The sequence below is a fragment of the Telmatherina bonti genome (genome assembly GCF_933228915.1).
Source record: "Telmatherina bonti genome assembly, chromosome: 16".
Classification (NCBI taxonomy): Eukaryota; Metazoa; Chordata; class Actinopteri; order Atheriniformes; family Telmatherinidae; genus Telmatherina; species Telmatherina bonti.
In genome coordinates, this window is record NC_136614.1 from 30,900,697 (window position 1) to 30,922,882 (window position 22,186).

At 40.4% G+C, this 22,186-nt stretch overlaps 1 protein-coding gene across 1 annotated transcript in view; it reads left to right on the plus strand.

Moving 5' to 3' along the window:
* Positions 1-3,824: 3,824 nt before the first annotated feature.
* fzd3a (frizzled class receptor 3a) overlaps positions 3,825-22,186 on the plus strand; it is a gene marked incomplete at its 3' end in the record, with an annotated part of 28,859 nt that continues 10,497 nt past the window's right edge. Inside the window, exons 1-3 of the mRNA XM_079255018.1 lie at positions 3,825-3,957; positions 20,166-20,362; positions 21,701-22,163. Of these exons, the coding sequence (XP_079111144.1) occupies positions 3,871-3,957; positions 20,166-20,362; positions 21,701-22,163 (747 nt within the window). The 5' untranslated portion in view covers positions 3,825-3,870. The remainder of the gene's footprint in view (positions 3,958-20,165; positions 20,363-21,700; positions 22,164-22,186) is intronic.

Consider the following 22,186-nt stretch of genomic DNA (forward strand, 5'->3'; position numbering starts at 1 on the left):
AAATATTTTCTTAAAATGCAAACAAATAAGATAATTTATTACATATTACATCACTCATAAACTAATATTTAGTTGAACAATCCTTTAAAGTTTCCGCTCCAGTCAGGTGTTTTCTGTTCCTCTCAGTCAGACTTCTGCACCTTTTGACAGGTATTTTGTCCCACTGTTCAACAGAAAAATGCTCTAATTTGTCCAGGACCAAATTGTTTGTTTGTTTTATTTTTCTTTCTTCAACTCAATTAAATGAAAAAACCATATCTTATATTACTAAATTATATTTTTGCACATTTTTAGTTATTATTCCTTTAGTCTCCAGTTATTTGAGTGACTGTTGTAAATTCTGCCTTTTCTTTAATGAAAGGGGATGAATACATAGGAGCACAACTGTATAAAGTTATTTTAATTATTGTTCAATAGCTAATGCAATGTAATTTTCCCTATCTGGGCAAATAAAATGTTACATAAAAAACCAATATACAGTACATACAATAATACAGTAATTACAGCCACTAAACTGCAACCAAGCGCAACATGTCAACAACAAGAAACGGCACGTGTTGAACAAGGCAAGTTGCTGATGCTTAGTGGGACACATGAAGTTGATCTTAAGACATTACCAGTCTCTCCATGTTGGGTTGCACCTGGCTCACTGACAAGCGTGTTGCTGTGGGGGCTGTCCCTGTTTGGTGGGTCGGGATCCTGCGCTGCAGCCTTACAGTTGTGGCATGAGTCCTGTCTGCCCGGACCCGGGTGGCTCCAATGGTGATGGCCTGGGTGGTCTTGGTTGGGGGTGGCCCTTTGTGTAGATGCACCCTGAGGATATCGTTTCCTTATCAGGTACACATGCACCTGGCCATTCATCTTCTTTTAACTGTTATAGGGCTAATAGGGCATGGGTGAGGGTGGTCATGGGTGGGTGAAAGGGGACTATGGGTGTATGTGTGTTAGTGTTTTATCTATTTTGATGTAAATTGTTTTATAATGTAAAGCACTTTGTATTGTTTTTAAGCATGAAAAGTGCTATACAAATTAAGTTTGATTTGATTTGATTTGAAGGTGAGGATGTCATTGAGGTGTGAGTCAGTCAGTGTCCCCCTGAGTCTGTACTCACTGAGGTTCACTGAAAGTATTGTCTTTTCCTCAAGCTTTGTAGAGTATTAATATAAACGACTTAATATAATTAATATAAATCGGCTTTTGGCCCACAGGCCGCACTTTGGGCACCCCTATAGAGCACAAGTTCATTTCAAGCTATTTAAAGTCATGTAACTTTGTATTATTTCCTAATTTAACTCACCATAAGTTTGTGAAGTATCTAACATGCCAGATATTTGGTCATGTCAAATTAACTTACTTATCTTAAAGTCAAATAAAATGGAAATAAGCAAAGCAGTGTTTACATCCTGAAAGATGAGATGGAGGTGATGGAAGAATACAAATACCTGGGAGTTCAGATGGACAGCACAGATGGACTAACTGAAGGAAACTCTGCCCAAGAACTTCACAATGTTTTAATGTTTTTGTAATTTTTTCATCCTCTGCAGCTTTATTACACTCTGAAAGTTAAGAAAGTTTTATTAATAGTCTATAAAATCATATTCTGGCCTTCTTACAACTTTACAATACAATACAACTTTATTTATAACGCACTTTAAAAACACCAATGTTGACCAAAGTGCCATATCGTAGGGAGTTACAAAAAAAACAAAACAAAAAAAACAACAGAATAAATAACATACACAAGGACAATTTAAAAAGTTACAGTAATCTAAAAGCAATTAAAAATAAAAATCAATCAAGTTAAAACAATTTAAATAAAATCAGATCAGATTCTTCTTACATTTTTTTTTTTAAATTTTTTATTTTTTTATATTTTTTACTTTATTTTTTATTTATTGTTCCTCAAACACGAAGACTTGGGGTTTTAATTTAACGATTCCTCCCGGAAGTTGTTTTTAAGCTGTCTTGTGTTTGACGCTTGACAGACCGGGAGGTGGGAGTCAGAGAGGGAGGGAGAGAGGGGGGTCCGGTGGAGGAGAAGGAGGAGGAGGAGAACAGAGGAGGACAAGAGGAGGTGAGGAGGGCGCTGCTTGTGGACGACATCCACTCATTGTTACCAACTGGAGGAGAGGCGACGGAGACCTCGCAGCTGCACGTGAATTTCTGCGTGAACATTCAGGTAAAGTTGCTTTTAATTCATCCGGTTTTTGTGCATCTATGGGCGGGAGTGTTTGTCGACCTCCTCCCGCACCTCCCGGCTCCTTGCGGTGAATGATGACACCGGTGCGCGCGGAGCAGGCTTCGTTACGCCGCGGTTGCTATGAGTCAGGATGAACCATCTTTTGTCTGCGTCGCCTCGCGTGACACTTCTCCCCGTTAATTGTTGGTTTTTTCCTGGGGATAAATCACTCCCAGCGGGACGAAACAAACCCAACAAGCTTCCCAGTTTGCACCAGTTCGCTAATCTAACGCAAACTTGGCGAAATTAATCTGCGAATAAGTAGCTGGGAGGTTGAGGAGGAGCTCGAGCACATGACGCACAGGTCGCTCTCGGCGCATTAATGTCGCATAAAGACAACTTTTAAGCTGCTTCACAGGTTCGGCTTCTGTGTTTTAAACATTTTTTTCCAGGCATATAATGGATTTTTTTTCACATTTATTATTTATTATTAACAATAGGGAGGTGTTGGGCTGATATGGGTGTGTACTGATTTTTATATTTAATAATTAAAACTGAGTAAATTAACCTAAACTGTACTAAAAACGTAAAGTACGACCATATTAGTAGAAGAAAATATTGCATTATTTTTATTGTCAGGACTATTGCAAAACTACCTTGATTAAAACATAATGAACCTTAATATAGTACTTTTATAGATTTGACCAGCATATAATTACATTTTTTGGTAATTCTGTAATTACTAGAAGTCTACGCAGCTCATCCACTATGGTTATTTATTTAAAACCAGTTATCTAAAAGCTTTTTATCCATTTATTTAATGTGCAGTTTAATTTCCCATTTAAATTTTTTTCTCTGCTGTTCTTCTTTTGTAGCAATTTTCTTACCTTGTAATATCTTTTTAAGACTAAATTTGTATTTTTGTAGTAATTTTCTTACCTTGTAATATCTTTTTAAGACTAAATTTGTATTTTTGTTGTAATTTTCTTACCTTGTAACATCTTTTTAAGACTAAATTTGTATTTTTGTAGTAATTTTCTTACCTTGTAACATCTTTTAAAGACTAAATTTGTATTTTTGTTATAATTTTTTTACATTGTAACATCTTTATAAGACTAAATTTGTATTTTTGTAGTAATTTTCTTACCTTGTAATATCTTTTTAAGACTAAATTTGTATTTTTGTAGTAATTTTCTTACCTTGTAACATCTTTTTAAGACTAAATTTGTATTTTTGTTATAATTTTTTTACATTGTAACATCTTTATAAGACTAAATTTGTGTTTTTCTGGTTGCAGATTGTCACTGGTAGCGTCGTTGTTGTCCAGTGAGGAGGAAGAGGGGGAGTGTGAGCCTTCCGGTCACTGCGTAGCCTCCACAGCGTCGCTCAGGACTCAGAGCTTGGATCTCCACAGCGATGCATGCTGCCGGCTGCAGCCATGGCTGCATTGGACTCCGCTGCCCATCCCCGCCGGTTCCTGCGTAATCTGAACAAGAGGAGCCCTCCTTCCTGGTGAACGACCCTTGTCCTAGCCGGGCTCAGCCTCTCATCGCGTCCTCAGGTTTAACTGAACAGAAATGGATCTGCTCTGGGTTCTGTCGGTGTCCATGCTGACGGCATGCGTGGCCATTCCCATGGACGCGGCGGCGGGAAGCCACAGCCTCTTCACCTGCGAACCCATCACCTTGCGCATGTGTCAGGGGCTTCCATACAACTCCACTTTCATGCCCAACATAATGAACCACTACGACCAGCAGACGGCTGCTCTCGCCATGGAGGTACTGTACATATTTCTCCGTATATTGTGCAGATGGATTTTTGTTTTCTGTCCCTCATCAGTCTAAACGTGACTCATTAAGATGAGAGGCAGTCACTGGACAAAAGTTATACAACAATGTTATTTAAAACACATCCAGACCCGCTGAAACATTCCTGCTGTAACAGTTTAAGTCGCACCAGCGCCGTTTTTATCCTCCAAATCTAATAAGCAGTCATATAAAACGTGCTTTCAGAGAGAACAGCAGCACGCAGGTCCTGCTCGGAGGCGCTAACATTCACTAATGCAGGATGAAATATTAATCTAAGTCTTCCTGAATTCGTCATTCAGGTGTTTCGGATTAAATCGTCTTTAAATGAACCTGGTGACCTTTTCACAGTCTTGTTTTTTCAGATCATAAAGACACAAGTGCAGAATTTCCTGTTAACTTAATATATTTCTGTTAAAAAAACACTGTTCCAGTTGTTTTATATTAGTATTGTTTTATGACATTTTTGTATTTCTGTGAAGGGGAGAGCAGGGAAAAGCATCAACGTCCCTCAGTGCATCTCTGGCTTCACAAAAATAACACTGGAGCTTGATTTTTTTAACCAAAGAAGCAAATTTTGTCATTTATTTTTCACAATTTGAAATAAAATCTGATCTAAAAAAGGTTCATATGTGACATACGTCTGAACTGTACCCCTCCACGGTGTATTTATATACCCTCTAGCTTCTTATTATTAATAATTCTGAAATGCTTCCCTCTTTCCGACACTCTTTCCAGAAAAACATAGTAAATATATTTACTTTTTAGTCAAGGGATAGGAAATTAAGATTTTTTATAAACATTTTACGTTGATTGATACATTTTTCCTCGTTTTTTTCTCGACAATTTGCTGTTTTTATGCTTATATCCTATTAATGCAGCATTTTAATTTGCATAAATCTATTGTGGAAAAAAGGTCTGTCAGTGACGAAGAGTCTTAAGTTCATCATGACCTTTTCAGAAAGCCCACAAAGCCATAATCAGAAATGAATATACACTAGGACTATGACATATATGAAAGTCTAAGTCAGAACATAAAATTTCCACAACAAATCTTTGCAGTTGATGTAAAACCAGTCATTTTAAGCATCAACCAGGCTGAAGTATTTGTTGTTTTCCTCCTTTTTGACATCAGCAGACACAGAACGCAACACTTTTATCTCTTTAGAAATAAAACCCATAAATCAGGACAGCGCTTTGTGATCTTAACCAGCCTCCTTTTCTTGTTGCATAAGGGATTTTGTGTGTCTGCTGCGCCCGCTGCTACCACTCCCAACTACACCCACCTCCACCTGAGTGCATGCTGGGAGCTGAATTCATCTCGGAGAAAATGTGGCTCTTGGGGCTTCGGGGGCCGTACTACTACCAAAATATTAAACACAACATTAAGTTTTCATCTTCGTCCCTGCAGGCTGTGAGAACAGCGCGTTATAAAACAGATTTAACCGCCTGCGTTGTTCACATGTGTCACATCTGGCATGTTTACTGATTTAAGATCATCTGTTGGGCACAAAAGCTGGTTTATGTAACAGGCTTTGCAACTGTTAGTCAACAAAACTCAGACAGGAAGCTGAAAAAAGGGTTTTTATGTTTACATTTTGGTGTAAGCGGCGGGTTAAAGCTCACATTTCTACATCTACAGATTAGGTAAGCAGATGCAGGTAGTCTTGTGTTTTAAAGAGGCTGATCGATAGGTGTTGTCAGTCATTTATCTGTCTTCTGCATCATGAAGCCGCTCGCTCCACCTCGACCCCGCCCTGCCCGACACGGCGATGTGCGACATCCTGACAGCCATCTGTGTCCGCTCGGGGTGGATTCCCAGACTGAGATATGGATGGGGATGCAGGAGGAGCTGTGCGCCACTGAAATCGGGGTTACGTAACCCTGAACATGTCCTGCCAGCTGTGGGAGCGCAGCATCACAGCTGCACTCCTACTTGGCCTTCAACCTGTAAACATTCCTGTCTTTACTGGCTCGGAGGAACGCCGTGTCTCCTCCTGTTCGCACTGAAACGTTGTGTAAAAACTGCTGACAGCCGGGCGGCTTGTTTTCAGGAAACCTGGCTGAACTTCGCTGCGGATAATCGCATCTGATGAGACGTTGTTTGAGGCCCGGTTAGCTTTTGTTTTTTTATTTTTTACGCCTAATCACAGGAGTATCTGCGGTGAACAGAGAGAGGCGCCTCTGGGTTTGACGCTCTTCACTTTGATTGGTCATGGATTCACCATTAAGTCTTGTTTTAGTCCTTTTGGGGTTTTGAAGAAAGTCTGTCCGCTCCAGCTCACGGACACGGCTCCTGTTTGTGTCGTCGTGCTGATAACTCGGCCCGTTTCCAGCTCCTGGGAGAATCCAAAGCCTGAGAGACGATGAGGGCAGCCAAGAGAGAATTGACAGCTGATTTTTAAAGGGAATTAGGTCTGCTGAACAGCCATGATAATGATGATGAATGCCTTGCACCGTGGAGAAACTGGGAGTTGGACGGCAACCAACGCCTGCCATTCTTGCAGTTTTAGCTTAAACCCCCTGAAGTGGCGCTTTCTTTCCAAAGCTTTTAGTTGTTTAGAGGGAAAAAAGAGGCAATTTATCATCTTTATCATTCGTTAGAAACCTATAAAACCTAGTAGAGCCGCTTTCTACTGATGCTTCTAATTGTCCTTTTGTGTGAAGTTGCTGTAACACGCGGAGATTTGGTGTAATTGTGGTGCAAAGCAGTGAAAACGTGAAAGAAGATGATTTGTAAAAAGCAGGTTTTATTTTCTGCTGTTTATCCTCTCCCATGCTGTCATCGCTGACCGCCGTATGAACTCGCATGGGAAATGGGACAGAGACCCCGGGGGCTTTAAAATTGCCTTTTTTTTAACCAGTGATACTGTACCACACTCACAAGATAAGTGAGAGCGTGGCGGATTTGACTGGCATTAAAAAAAGAAGGAAAATAAACGGGATAAAATCCCCTTATTTAGACGTAGATGGTCCCTGCAGCTCCCAGTGAACTGGAAGCTCACAGGAAACCAGTTTAGTTGCCATGAACCCTGTTTGGCATCCGCAGCCGACGGCATCTGGGTCACAATTTACTGACAACTCTGCTCTTTTTCTTTTTCTTCTTCTTTATGAAGGTAATTTCTACAAACCTGACGCAACTCGAGTGTCTGGAAATGGTTTTCATGTCACAATTTCTTTTTTTTTTTTTTATTAATGTCAGAGAAATCACAGTTTTAAAATGATCAGTATTATTACAGATTTATTCATTTCACAGCACTATAAATGTGTAAATTCACATGAAGATTCCCTCTGATCTCCTTAAGTTTTATTTATTTCTATCTTTCAATGCAAATATAACAAATTGATGTAGTGACAAAGTAAATTAATTTCTAAAGAAATTCACCTCCGCTCTGTAAACAATAGATACTCGACGTTCCCGGCGGGATCTGCTCAGAGAAAGCAGATGGAAAAAGGCGGCAGGACCTCATGAGGGATTTGTTTTCTGCAAACTAAATAAAGAAATCAGTTTTGAACGTTTCCTTTGAATCAGAGAAAAAATTGTTTAACAGGATAAACAGTCTAGCCAGTAGGGCTGTAACGATAAGCTTTGTTCCCGATTCGATTCGATTACGATTTTTTTTTTTTTTTTTTTTGGCTGCAGATTCAATTGCGATTATCGCGATTCTTCGATATTGCGGATTTTTATTGACTAAAAACAATGTAAAAACATTTTTAGCTTGTCATTTTTCTTAACTATAATTAGGAAAAAACAATACAGTAGCCAGACCATCATTCTGCTGCTATAAAGGCCAAAAAGACAAAAAAAAAAGATCAATAAAAATGACAAATTTTATGATGGATTATTTTTATTTATTTGAAAAAAAAAATCTATTTTTTAAAACAAAAAAAGCAAAAAGTCCCAATATTTGATATTTTCTACTGGATTCCCCACGGCTACTAACTAGTTTTGACTTCCAGCCGCCCCGTAGCAGAGTAGCTGCTGCTTGAGACGTGAATAAAACTGCGAAAGTAAACAACACCAAACCAGGAAAACGAACATTTTCTTCTCCAAACTATGCAAAACTGGTGGAAGAAGAAGCCGAATCAATGATGTTTGAACAGCAAAGTTGGAGATTTTTACAGTTTTCTGTCCGTTTAACGTTCAGTCACGTTTTCTACAAACCCGAATCGTTCACCGTTAGAAAAATGCAAAAACAACACGTGGAATGTGTGACAAACAGGTCGTTGAAGCCAGTTACCTTTACTTTGGTAATGTACAGTAGATTAATTTAGATGTGCTAATGTGGTGGCAATATATCCATTTTCTGTCAGTAGTTTTACCAGATAGCGTCCACAGCTGTCTATAGCGGCAAATACGGCGGAAAAAAGTGGGGAGGCGGAGCTTTCCTTCCGGTCAGTTTGAATGATGGCGAATGCAGTAGAGAGAGGGGCGTGGCTTCATTTAATGAATAGAGAACGTCGTTGTAGGGATAAATTTGGGTTCACCAGATAAATCTTAGGCGTTCTGAGTTTGGTGAGCTGTGTGCTGATGAGGTTCGCTTCCAGCACTATTTCCGTCGACCCGGCCCAGTTTGACAACCTGCTGAGCCGAATTATATATCGCTCTGAGAGTTTAGAGCTTTATTGTCATTAAACCAGTCGATACAACGAAATTAATTCCAGTACAACCCGTCCAAGACTTAGACATACAACATACATGTGACATAAACAGGATCAGGCAGACTGAGGCGCAGCCACGAAGGCGGCGCATCTTTTTATGCAGAATGAGGAAAAGACGACATGAGGAAGGATGGGTTGGTGTTGGAAAAAAAAGAAGTATCTCTACACTTCACCTAAAGGGGGAAGGATAAAGATGTATGATTTGTTGACGCCCCGCGTCAAGCGGCAAAAGTTCGGATTTTCCATCTCTGGCGTTTTCCATGCGTAACGCGTCAACCTTATAGAACTTTTTATCGGCAAACGCTAAAAACGAGGCGCAAGAAAGCTTAATGCCTCCTTAACGTGCCTCCACATAGACTTTACATGTAAATCCGACGCTCTTGACGCGTCTGGTGTGAACACACCGTTAATGTTCATATTTCTGGCTTTGCTCTGCTGCAGATCTGCCTCAGAAAGGAGGAAAAATACGTCTAAAAGATGTTACAAATGCTTCAAAGCAGAGAATTTGGTGTGTAAGAGGGTGATTTTCAGATAGTCTTGTGACTGATGGGGGGCTGCTTGTACGTGGCCAGATGGACCAATCGGGGGTCGAGGCCAACAGAAGATGGTCATTACATCAGACTGATAACTGGGTTTGCTAACATGAAGCTGAAGCCAATAAATCACTTCAATGATGGTTTTATCGATCAAATCTTTAGATTTTGTTTTGTTTGTGCTGTGTGAACGAGATTGTTTTTAATCTGCTCAGTCCCACATGCCCCCCCCCCCCCCCCCCCTTAAATCAGCCTCTTGTCTCAGGTTTACAACACGTCCAGATAAACTGTGTCATGTTACAGCTGCTGTGTTAGAAAAACCCAGATACTCCACCCAGTCAGTGTGAATGGATTTGTAAAGAAGAGCAAAGGTTTGTGTGTGTGTGTGTGTGTGTGTGTGTGTGTGTGTGTGTGTGTGTGTGTGTGTGTGTGTGTGTGTGTGTGTGTGTGTGTGTGAGATACAGCCATCTGATAAGTGCGGCCTGCTGGAACATACAGCAGCGCCTTTATGCATGTGTTTATTGTTCTTTAGTAAAGATGTATCCCAGCAGAGCGCACACACATGCAGACACAACATGGTCTGATAAATCTTACCCAGCGTGACCCGCGCTATAAAAGAGCCTCTTGTTTTATGTAATGTCCGACAGCGTGTTTATTGGCCGTGGCGTGAATGAGGAGCGCATCCGGCGAGCAGAAGCACAACAACCTGCCAATGTTTGTTGGAGTGCAAATGGATCTCACACACCGTCCAAACCCGAGGTTTTCAAACACTTTCTTAGCAGTGAATGACACGGCCGATTGGTCGACCCATCCCTCCCATGTCTCTCCTCTTTCTCACCCCCCCCTTCCTACACCTCTTTTGTCCTCCCCCTCCCCCCCTACACAAGGCTCACCCGTTGCCCAGGGAACGGTCCCAATTGTGCCGTTAACAAAGGCAGCAGAAGCTTTTTTTTTTGCCTCCCAGGAGGTGGTCCCCTCCGCCCTGCGCCCTGACCTTCCCAAACCCCGCTTTCCTCCCACCTCCTCCTCGTTGACGCATCCCTTGTCGCTATGGTGCTGAGCTTGGAAATTTGGAGATTTGGAATGGCTAAAGAGGAGAAAAATGGGAGAAAACGTTGAAGGGAAAGGGCTTAAGAGGGGAGGGGGATGATGGGAAGAGAGGTGACTGGGAGGTATTTATAAAAGAACAAATCACCGCCGATCATTCAGCCACGGTGAGCTTTTCAGTTTTGTTTCTTTTATTTATTTATTTTTTTAAGTCACCTCAGCTGCTGACTCAGAGCCTTCATTAAAAGCTAATTACTGTAAGTCAGGGAGGTACGTACAACCACCCCTGGATGCACTTAATTACACTGAATTACTAATGAACATCACAATAGTCTGGATATAACTCCGAGCATGGTGAATAATCTCAAAACTGCACGAGGTGAAGCTGAGGTCAAAGCTGTTTTTTATTTCCAGCTTCATGATTGGAGGTTTTTTCAGCAAAGCAACTATGTGTAGAAATATGCAAAACCAGGGAATAAACCAATAAATATATGGCGGTTCACCACTGGACTGCGTAGTAATACAGAACAAGATCATTTTAACTATCAACAGCGTTGCATTGTGGGAAAACAGAAAACATCTAAGGAGACGCTGAATCTACAACAGGGTGAATAATTGTCTTAACGTTTAATTAAAACCTTCATTTGAAAGGATAAAAGATGAAAAGGATCATGTGGAACCTCCATCTTCCAGCAAGACATGTGATCATAAATAAATCTGGAATGATGTTGATCGGCGATTTATAAATGTTTGATAATGTTGGATTTTAACCCTTTCATGCAGGATGTCCATAAAGTGGACACCTATTTACAAGCTTTTTTTCTTGCATATTCATGATTGAGGATGGTATTATTGTAAATAAACCACTTCAGTGGATGTTAGCGAGTCATCCAATATGTTTCCACTCATTGGAGAATAAATATATGATATAATTGAACATAATGCAGTTTCGCAAGTTTGCCTTTGTGATAAATCGGTAAAGAAATGATACAGCTATATTTTATACAAGATTTACATAATATAATTATGATTATATGTTATGTATATTTTATAGAATACATTAAAGTAAATAATAAATCATGATAAATTCTAAATACCTCATCAACAAAAAATGATCATTATTTATGTCTGTAGAGGTAAAATCATAGACTGTATGTAAAAAGATGGACGGAGCCTCTGTGACGTCACCCGTAGGTTTCTGAAGAGCTGAATTGAAGCTCGGTGGGCAGTTCCTACCATCGCCATCTTGGCAGGGTCATGTGCGTCGTCTCGCCCAGAAAATACAAATATGGGCAAAGAGGCGGAGCTGAGAGGGGGGCTGTGAGCGTCATGGTGGATGATTGACATCGAGCGAACTCCGAGCTTTCTGTAGCTAAGAGTTAACCGAGCTAACCCGGAGATAACAGGAGCTAACCAGCTAACGGAGGTAAGCGGGCTAAAGCTAAGTCACGTTGTTAATCGGCTAAAAACCGCGGTTGTTCTACGTTCTTCTTACTTGAAGCAGGAGATTGGATAACTGTCAATCAAAAGGACACGCCCCTAAATATGCCGAACTTCGAGATTAAATTATTTTTAAAAAGGGCAAGTTAGAAAAAAATTCACTCCCCCCCACAGTTGTCATGAAGGAAAACCTGACCTATTAAACCCAAAATGGTTTTTTGAACCAGGCTGTAAACATGTTTATTTCTGCTGTGAAGTTGGTCTTTTTAACATGGGAGTCTATGGGGATTCACTCTGTTGTGCAGCCCCTAGTGGATGAAGGAGGAACTGCAGTTTTATGCACTTCTGCATAGGCATCACTTTTTACCGCCAGAGGTTGCTGCTTGGGTAAAATACTGCATTTAAAATAGATGTTGCACTGTTTTTTATCAATTCATGCATGAAAGGGCATGAGTAACCATTTCTTTGCATTATTATTTTAATTTTGACAGTGTTAGTATTTTAACTGTAGCATTAGGTTTTATAGTAGCAGAAAGGTTTTATGAGCACCACATGCGAGAACAGGTTCATAATATCGGACTGATACCTGACACTGTATCGATGCTGATCAGGATGATGCTGTGATCAAAGCTAAATGTGGTCCAGTGAAGATCAGGGTGACTTTAGTTTTATTTTAAGTGTATTCTTCCTGTGTGTTTTACAGTGTATTATTGATCTTTTTACTTGTCTAAGTTGTGAAATGGGACTGTTCTGGATTAGGAGTCGTTTTGCAGTGATGAGAAATCCAATGCCGTCTTATCTGTGTTGGACTTTAGTTGTTCTGCTCAGATATGAACGTAACAGATTTCCATTAGTGGATGTAAAGATAAGATAAAAGAGGTACATTTGCTTTTAAATCAGATATTTTGTGGTGTGATTTTAAAACCAGCATCTAAATGACGTGTAGCTTCCTGCCTCCCAAACAGGTCTGACCGGTCAGGTCATGGAAACAGGACCAGTGGGGGTGTCTGGCAGCAGATCCTCCGTGTCCTGCGGGTTGCAGGGTTTTCCTGCTCGGGCTTCTGCTAGCAGTTCGATTGATGCTCGATTTGATGTGGATGTGTGGAGTTTAGAGGCCGGTTCAACAGCTTGGGGTCTTTGTAGTGTTTCTGAGCAGTTTTTGTAGTTTGTGACGGGACGCATTGTCGTCGTTCTGCTGGGGGGGGGGGGGGGCGAACTGTCGCCATTCACAGTTTTCCAGCAGCACATTGTGATGAGTGGACGGAGGTTTTTCACTTCACCTGTCTGCTCCTGATGGTTAGTCTGCTTTAAACCGGACTGGCACTGTTCACGTGTACTTTCTTTCTTGATCACTCTGTTGCCACATGGTAGGAGTTTGGTTTTCAGGACTGAATCTGATCAGGTTACTGGGACCAGTGCTCTCTGACGTGTCCAATGCCTGATATTTGTCCAAAACAGTAAAACAAATCAGCATTTAGCTACATTTAGAGTCCCAGAACGCTATGTCGCTAAATTACATGTGTAACTGTGAGCCTTTTATTTCCACTGTGACATTTTACTCCACATTTCCAGAGATAAAAAATATCCTAAAAACTCTCATGAATGTACAATGTCAGTAGCTGGAAGACATTAGCATCCCATACTGCCCCCAACGGAGAGGGATGTATAATCCATTCACTCCCCGGTCACTTTATTAGATACACCAGTACCGGGTTGGACCCCTATTTCCTCCAGAACTGCCTTAATTCTTGGTGTGATTCGTTCAACGTGGCGTTGATCTCAGTCCACATCCCAAAGCTGCTCTGCTGGACTGAGATCTGGTGACTGTGGAGGCCGTTGGAGGACAGTGAACTCATCGTCATGGTGGAGATGATGTGAGCTTTGTGACATGGTGCATCATCCTGCTGGAAGTTTCCATCAGAAGATGCTACACTGTGCTCAGAAAGGGATGGACATGGTCAGCAGCAGGACTCAGGTAGTCTGTGCTGGTTAAACCATGTCATGTTGGGACTAATGGGACCAAAGTGGGACGAGAAATCTGCTTCAAGGTTGGACGTGTTGTGTGTTCAGAGATGATGTTCTGCATATCTTGGTTGGAACCAGTTCTTACTGGGCTTCCTGTTGTATTTCTATCATCTCCAACCAGTCTGACATCAACAAGACGTTCTGGTCCAGACAACCTCTGCTTGCAGGATATTTTCTATTCTTCAGATCATCTCTGTAAACTCTGTGAAAATCCCAGTAGATCAACAGTTTCTTAGATACTCAGACCAACAGCAGCCATGTTCAGACCCACTTAAATCCTCCGTCTTCCTCTTTCTGATGCTCAGTTTCAACGCGTCTTCATCATGAATACCAACACAGTCATGACATGAATGTGTTGAGTTGCCGCCAGGTGATTGGCTGGTTAGATATCTGTGTTAACAAGCTATTGAACGAAGCGACCAGTATGTGTTCACCGCATGCTTGTTTTTTCTCCACATCAACCAGTAAAGATGACAATCTTGACTGCCATCGTACATCTTACATAAATTTGCTTTATTTTCTATGTTTTCTGTTATATTGTGTGTTTTCAACACAACAACCAGCAGCTCCTCATGGAGGCCAGTAAACAACGCGTTTCAGTGCATCCATAAGCTCCTCGGGGCTTCATGATGGTGGTGTTTTGAGTTAGCAACTGATTGTGTGTGTCAAGCCGCCATATGTCCCATCAAACCGCCATAAAATGGTATGAATGTAAACATTAGTGGAGTAAAATAGTAGATGATGAGGAGGTTTGTGAAGGAAAAATAGTACCAGAGTGGATCATGCGTCCTCGTAGCCTATATGTTTACTCAGCCGTCTCTGTGGAGTACAGCGGAGTGTACTACTACATGGTGCTCTATGAGGCACATCAGTAGCCTGCAGGAATCCAAACGGAGCTCACGAGAAAGGATGCAAGCTCACTTAAACTGCATTAGCCGTGTGTGAGTGGTTTCCTCACACTGTCCGGGCATCGCTGATGAAGTAATGGATGTCACAGGACTGGCAACGCAGCGCCTCACGGAGGCTAACAAGCTCAGGGTCTCACTGCAGGCAGGATGGAGTGACACACAACATTTCCTGCTCCTGTTATTTATCCACATAACAACCGTCTCTGGTTTCTTTTTCTACCTAAAGATTTCAGTCGTATTTATCTCCAGTCATGATTTTTTTTTATCCATTTTCCTCTGCGGATTTTATCTTTTGTTCAGTTTTAATGAATCTGGGTGACCAGGTTAACATGCATGACGTGTCTGTAATGGCTCCTGCAGGCCGACTTATATCTGGATCAATAGGTTTGGTTTTTGTAGTGTGTGTGTTATATCGTGTGTAGTACTGACAATTAGGAAAAGCGGTAGGATTTAATGAGTTTCACTCTTCCTCCTCCTTTTCCGACATGTAGATCGCTCCTTGGTCATTTTTATGTTTTTGCATCACTCGTGTGACCCCTTAATTTTGTTGTTTTGTATTTGTTTGATTTATTATATCTAGGGATGCACCAGATGTACCAGTATCAGTATCAGCTCAATACCAAGCGTGTGTACTCGTACTTGGTATTAATAAAAGTGTACAGATACAACCGATACCACACTAGTCAAGCCAGCGCAGATGTGTTTGATGACACGCTTCGGACGTGTTTTAAAAGAAATAAATGCCTTGAATGTTAAAATGTGACATTTTTTTGTTACACCAAAAGCTGAATCTTTGTTTCAAAACCACATATTTATCGTTGTATTTAGGTAAAATGTGACAAATCAAAATAAAACTTATTGAAATTGTTAGATCTGTCATGTTATTATATTTGTATTGGTGAAGTAAAGGATGGGTCATGTATTACAACCTAATGAAATATTACACAGTTATAACAGCAATAATAATCATAGTCACAATAATGTTCACATAAACAGATTTGGTATCGGTAGATATTAAAATTTCAGATATTGGTATCGGATCAGATCCAAAAAGATAGATATTAAATATTAATAATATCTAAATACTGTTCTAAATAAAGGAATTAATCAAATAAAAAAAGCTCTTTTAAGAACATGATAATCTCACTAACTGGTTTTATTTATTATTAAGTAATTTTAAATGACGCCTAGATTGTGGGAATAAGAGTCAGAAACGTTTCCAGCTGTTGCATCAGGCTGGGCAATTTCTGCTTGTGCTGTATGTTTATTTTCAGTAGAAGAAATAGAATAAAATCAACCAACAAGCAGATCTTTGATGGTTTTCTGAGGCTGAAGCTAAATGATGCTGATTTCATGCTATTTGACAGGTTTGTTTCTTTCCTTGCATGACTGGGAGTTAACAACATTTTCACTAATGGAGAGAAGAATTACTGCAGTGGATCGGCAGTAATGAAAAATCACATTGTGTCACTTTGAATCTGTCTTTTTCCACAGGCCGTGTCAGGACCAGGTGCTGTCTGTGTGGATTGTGATGCTGTTAGTCGTCTCCATCTGTTGTTTGTGTTTTTGTCATAGTAAACGTGATTTGTTTGTGTTTGTCATAGTAATCGTGATTTGTTTGTGTTTTGTCATAGTAAACGTGATTTGTTTTTTGTTTTTGTTGTAGAAAACGTGATTTGTTTGTGTTTTTGTCATAGTAAACGTGATTTGTTTGTGTTTTTGTCATAGTAAACGTGATTTGTTTGTGTTTTTGTCATAGTAAACGTGATTTGTTTGTGTTTTTGTCATAGTAAACGTGATTTGTTTGTGTTTTGTCATAGTAAACCTGATTTGTTTGTTTTTTTGTCATAGAAAATGTGTTTTGTTTGTGTTTTTGTCGTAGAAAACGTGATTTGTTTGTGTTTTTGTCATAGAAAACGTGATTTGTTTGTGTTTTGTCATAGAAAATGTGATTTGTTTGTGTTTTTGTTGTAGAAAATGTGTTTTGTTTGTTTTTGTCATAGAAAATGTGTTTTGTGTTTTTGTTGTAGAAAACGTGATTTGTTTGTGTTTTTGTTGTAGAAAACGTGATTTGTTTGTGTTTTTGTCATAGTAAACGTGTGATTTGTTTGTGTTTTTGTTGTAGAAAACGTGATTTGTTTGTGTTTTGTCATAGAAAACGTGATTTGTTTGTGTTTTTGTTGTAGAAAACGTGATTTGTTTGTGTTTTTGTTGTAGAAAACGTGATTTGTTTGTGTTTTGTCATAGAAAACGTGATTTGTTTGTGTTTTTGTTGTAGAAAACGTGATTTGTTTGTGTTTTGTCATAGTAAACATGTGATTTGTTTTTGTTTCTGTCGTATGAAACATGTAACATCGGGCTTCCAGTGCGAAGCTAAATCCCACCTGCCTCCTCATTCCAGATGTTTCTGGGCTTCGTTCAAACTGCAGGCAAAAGTCAAGTCAGACTTTTTTGTCCATAAATGGGAACCATAACGACACAATACGGATTTTTTTTTTTTTTTATAATCCAACCTCGAACACTTTCACGTGTTACTAAGTCACATACCCACATACATCTTTGTGACGGTAGTCTGAACGGTCATAACGTGTTGTTCTGAAGTGAGACAAACGTTGGAAATCCGCGGCGGTTTCCGACTTTGTGTCCACAGAGGAACAGCGGCAGCAGCAACTACTGCACAAAAGGCCATTTGTAAGATTTACACTCCTTCTTTCTCAGTCTTCTTTCCATTATGACTGAATTTAACACACAAACATGCGTAGCGTGTTTCCTTCTGGAAACACTGCATGCAACATCACGTCTTCTGCACATGTGGGTGTTTTGGGGCAGATCACACTGCAGTGTGAGGGAGGTCACATGTAAATGATGTGAACAACCCAGTATTACAAAAAAAATGGATTTCTCCCTCAGGAAAAATGTATTTTTTAAGCCTGCAATGTAACGAAGTCTTACTTCTCCAAGCAGATGCACAGTGGACATCACTAACGTAATCGATCAATGCTACTATTAGCAATTAGCTTTTTCTGATTTTATTTTTATTATTCATTTTATTTACCTGTAATACCTTTTTTTTTTGTTCAACTGTAGGTAAGAAAGACTAAAGCAGACGCCTGGTTATGTCAACTTACAGATTGATCTTTTTTTTTTTTTCCTTATAATTATGTTTTTATGGAGGATCAGGGACATCTTTACATACACAGTACAGTGTCATTAATATCCGATGGATAACAAAGAGGAAAGAAAGGAGGAAAAAAAGACAGTACAATACAATTATTTCGCGTCTCTGTTCCCATTTCTTTTTTTTTTTTTTTTTTCTTTTTAATAATAATTTTAAAAGAAACACTTGAACACCCAGAGAGTAAACAGGAACAAGTGTAGCCTTGTAGTTCCTCCAAAAATAAGAATAGTTTGGATAAACATCTATACAACATATGAAATAATTTATTCATCCTGTCTAGAAACAATTGAACTCTAAATCGTTCCGAGCGTATTTAGCGTATTTTTAGCGTATTTTTCCCATTTATTCCAATGTTTTACAAATAAGTCCATTTTTAAATTCTCTGTAAAGGTGATTTTTTTCCATTTTATAAATATCTGATACTATTTAAAGCCCAGTCTTGGACAGTTGGCGCCCTCTGTGTCATCCATCTCTTTGCAATGGCTTTTTTTCTTGCAGCCAGAAGTACGTTATACGAGATATCCACAAATTGATTACATCGGTAGTTTTATAACCCAAAAACATTGTTTCAAAATCTGGGGGAATATTAATACAGACGGATCTTTTAAATGATTTTCTGACGCAGTGTGAGCCAAACTTTGCAGAACTGATGATAAAAACAACAGTTTTGGTGTCTGATTGGGTTCGGAGTCACAAAGCTCCCTCTGTGTTTATTGGCGTTTAAAACATGCATGTCGTTGCGTTTGTATGAAGCAAAGCTCCAGATGAGACGTGAAACGTTGCATCTGCAGCAGTAGATCTGTGTGAAGTCGGACTGTTCTCGTCGACGCAGTGATTTTTGCTTTTTGGGCGATTCTGGGTCATGATGACACGGCTTGTGTGGCGTTGTCGCTGTGGTGCTCAATGAAACGTGGTGATTCCATTTGCACACAATCCTGCTGGTTGATTGGTCCCAGTTCTGACGTCGGCTGAAGTGATGCTGTGGATTTCAGAGATAGTCTGGTGCCAGTAGTCTGCTCACGTTGGAGAGTGCAGAGATGACAAATCTTCATCCCTTGTGTGACTTCATCCTCTCTTGTTAGAGGAGCGATCCGAACGGCGAAAGCTGCATCCATGTGCGCGCTTTGTTGTTGAAAGGCCAAGCCTAACAGCCATTATAATCCTTTTTTTTCATAAAGACATCACATGTGGGTGGCGTGCAGCGATGTAGACATATGGTCGGGGCAGCATCCTGTCCAGATCTGATTGTAGTTGTTATGGTTGGAGGATGAGGACCGAATCCTGCATCGCTGCTGCGATCTGAGCGAGGAAATGACGCCCGGACGAGCAGATGCTGCCGACATTATTCAGATCCGGCAGCGTGTCCAAATGTTGGAGGGAAATAAGCAGTTTATTCCAATTTAAAAAGCTTTAGGTTTCATGGGAAGCGTCTGACGCCGGGACCTGGTCTGTAAACGGCCTCTCCTCCGTCAGAAAGCACCCGGCTGCAGCACCGTGATCAGTTTCAGCTGCAGCCTCCTCTTCTTCACGTGTTCAGGACTTTTTCCTCTCACGTTTAGTTTGTATCTCATCACACAAAGTCAGATGAGAAACATCAGAACTGTGTGCGTTGTGAGGAAAATGTCTTCAGTCTTAATTTTACCGCATCTGTAAAAAAAACATTTCCGTGAAGCTTTGCTTCTCTTTTACTCTGCAGTGAAGATTCAGCTCGTATAATGAAGCCAGAGGCACTTTCCCCTCCGGATCACACACACACACACACACACACACCCTCTGTTCCTGTCATTCAGACCTCTGTCTTAAATTTTGGGGGAGGGGGGCACAGTATGATAGACTTGGGTGTGGTTTGAGCCTGTTCCGTTACACATGTAGGTCTATGCAAATGAGCACACTCTAAAACAAGCATCCAACGCCTTCCTACACACACACACACACACACACACCGTCCTGTAACTGATTGCATATAAACAACCCCACAGTGGACCAGTGTGAGACCGTGGTTGTACTGGTTTGTGGGTGTGTTGGCATGTAAATATTAAACTGTGTTGGTCGTTGTCCTGGGAGCGAGTGTATGGATGCTGTCAGAGTGTGTCAGTCAGTCACAGCGTGGTCCTCCTTGTAACACAAAGACTCTGTGTGTCTGCTCCTCCTGTGTGGAGGAAGGCGATGAGGAGGGTGGAGCTGGAGTTATTGGGGCTTTGGGGGTAAGGGGGGGCAGAGTTGTTTTTATGGATCATCTCCAGAAATTGTCAGCTTCCATGCTCCACTGGTCCCTTTGTGCTCCTCATTGTGAAGACGGAGTCTGTCACCAGAGAGAAGGAGCTCCATTGATCAGAGAAGTTTCTCATTATTCCAGTTAAAGATCATGTTTGTGTCTCCCGTGTGCAGCCGTTTCATCCCATGGTGAACCTGCAGTGCTCTCCAGACCTCAGGATGTTCCTGTGTGCGCTCTACACCCCGGTGTGCACCGAGTACGGCAGGATGACGCTGCCATGCCGCCGCCTCTGTCTGCAGGCCAAGAGCGACTGCTACAAGCTGATGGACATGTTCGGCGTCAGCTGGCCAGAGGAGATGGACTGCCGCAGGTCGGTAGATAATAACATGTTACTCTCCGTTTGGTGGATTTATGCAGATTTATATGGATTTCTTTTTTAAATTATATTGTTTTTTTTAATTTTTATTTATATAGATTTATAATTTAATTTTTCATTATTATTAATATTATTATTATTATTATTATTATTATTATTATTATTATTGTTACTATTATTATTATTACTGTTATTATATGCCAGTAGAAAATGATTAAAATGCAGCAAAATATAAATCTGTATTATTTAATTATATTATTTTATTTATATGGACTTCTAAGTATAATTTAAACATATATACATATATTGATATATATTTAAAAATGTATATATATATATATATATATATATATATATATATATATATATATATATATATATATACTACCACTCAACAGTTTAGACACACTTTCCCATTGGATGTCATGCAAAAGGTAGTCCAAACTTTTGACTGGTACTGTATATATTTAAATATATCTTTGTATTTTTATTAATTACATTTTAATTGCTTAACAATATTTGGCATAAAAGCAACTTTTTTTTTAACTAAATGAAAATGACATTTTTTAAAACAATAATAAAAGCAAAACAAGTAGGAGTGACACAGGTGTGACAGGTGGCTCTACAACTATCAGTTTTTGTAATTTTTTTGGGAAGAAATGTTCTATGAACCACGATGTGAATGAGATTTATGCTCTAAAAACATCTGCAATGAGATTAACATTAGAAAGAAGCACAGCTGGAAAGTTTGGTGCTGCTGAGGAGGAGATTGTTTTGTCAGAGTTGGAGAAAAAACTCGTTTTTTTACTCATTTTAAACACATAAAATCCACCACAGTGATTTTATGAAACCTTTTATTTATAGACATCATATCTAATTAAATGGAACATTTAAAAACATGAGAAGATGGAGAGATCCGTCCTGTCCTGACTGGCTATTTCATCAGCTGATGTTCTGCTGTCGTCTTCTTTCTTCCACATTTACACCTAATAAGTTCTGTGAAAAGCCAAATTGTGATTTGACGGAATACGTTATGTGACCAGAATGAACGAATGAGATTCTCTGAAACTGAGATCAGCCAATGAGAGTTAACATTTAGTAGAATTTGTCTTCTTACTGTCGGGTGTATTCCAGAGGAGGATGTTTGGATGAGGAGAGACGGAGCCTGAAAGGGAACCAACATGACCTGGTGCAGGGATTTTAAGAGATTTGGGAGAAATATTCAGAACATTGTGAAAAATGTGACTTTTCTGACATTTTCTTTCCAGCAGTCTATAAATAAAGTCTCCATTGCTGTCTCGGCTTAATAAAAACGCTTTGTTGAACCATCAGGTTCCCAGACTGCGACGATCCCTACCCCCGTCCTGTTGACCTGCTGTCCAGCTCAGACACCACCGAGTCCCCCGTCCATGTCCAGAGGGACTACGGCTTCTGGTGTCCTCGTGAGCTGAAAATCGACCCGGAGCTGGGCTACTCCTTCATGGGGGTCCGGGACTGCTCTCCCCCGTGTCCCAACATGTATTTCACCCGTGAAGAGCTGGCGTTCGCTCGCTACTTCATCGGGGTGGTGTCCATCGTCTGCCTGTCGGCCACCCTCTTCACCTTCCTGACCTTCCTCATCGACGTGTCGCGGTTCCGCTACCCGGAGCGCCCCATCATCTTCTACGCCGTCTGCTACATGATGGTGTCTCTGGTCTTCTTCCTGGGCTTCCTGCTGGAGGACCAGGTTTCCTGTAACGCAGCGACCCCGGGCCGCTTCAGGGCTGCAACGGTGACTCAAGGCTCCCACAACAAGGTCCGTCCTCCACTGTCTTCCTC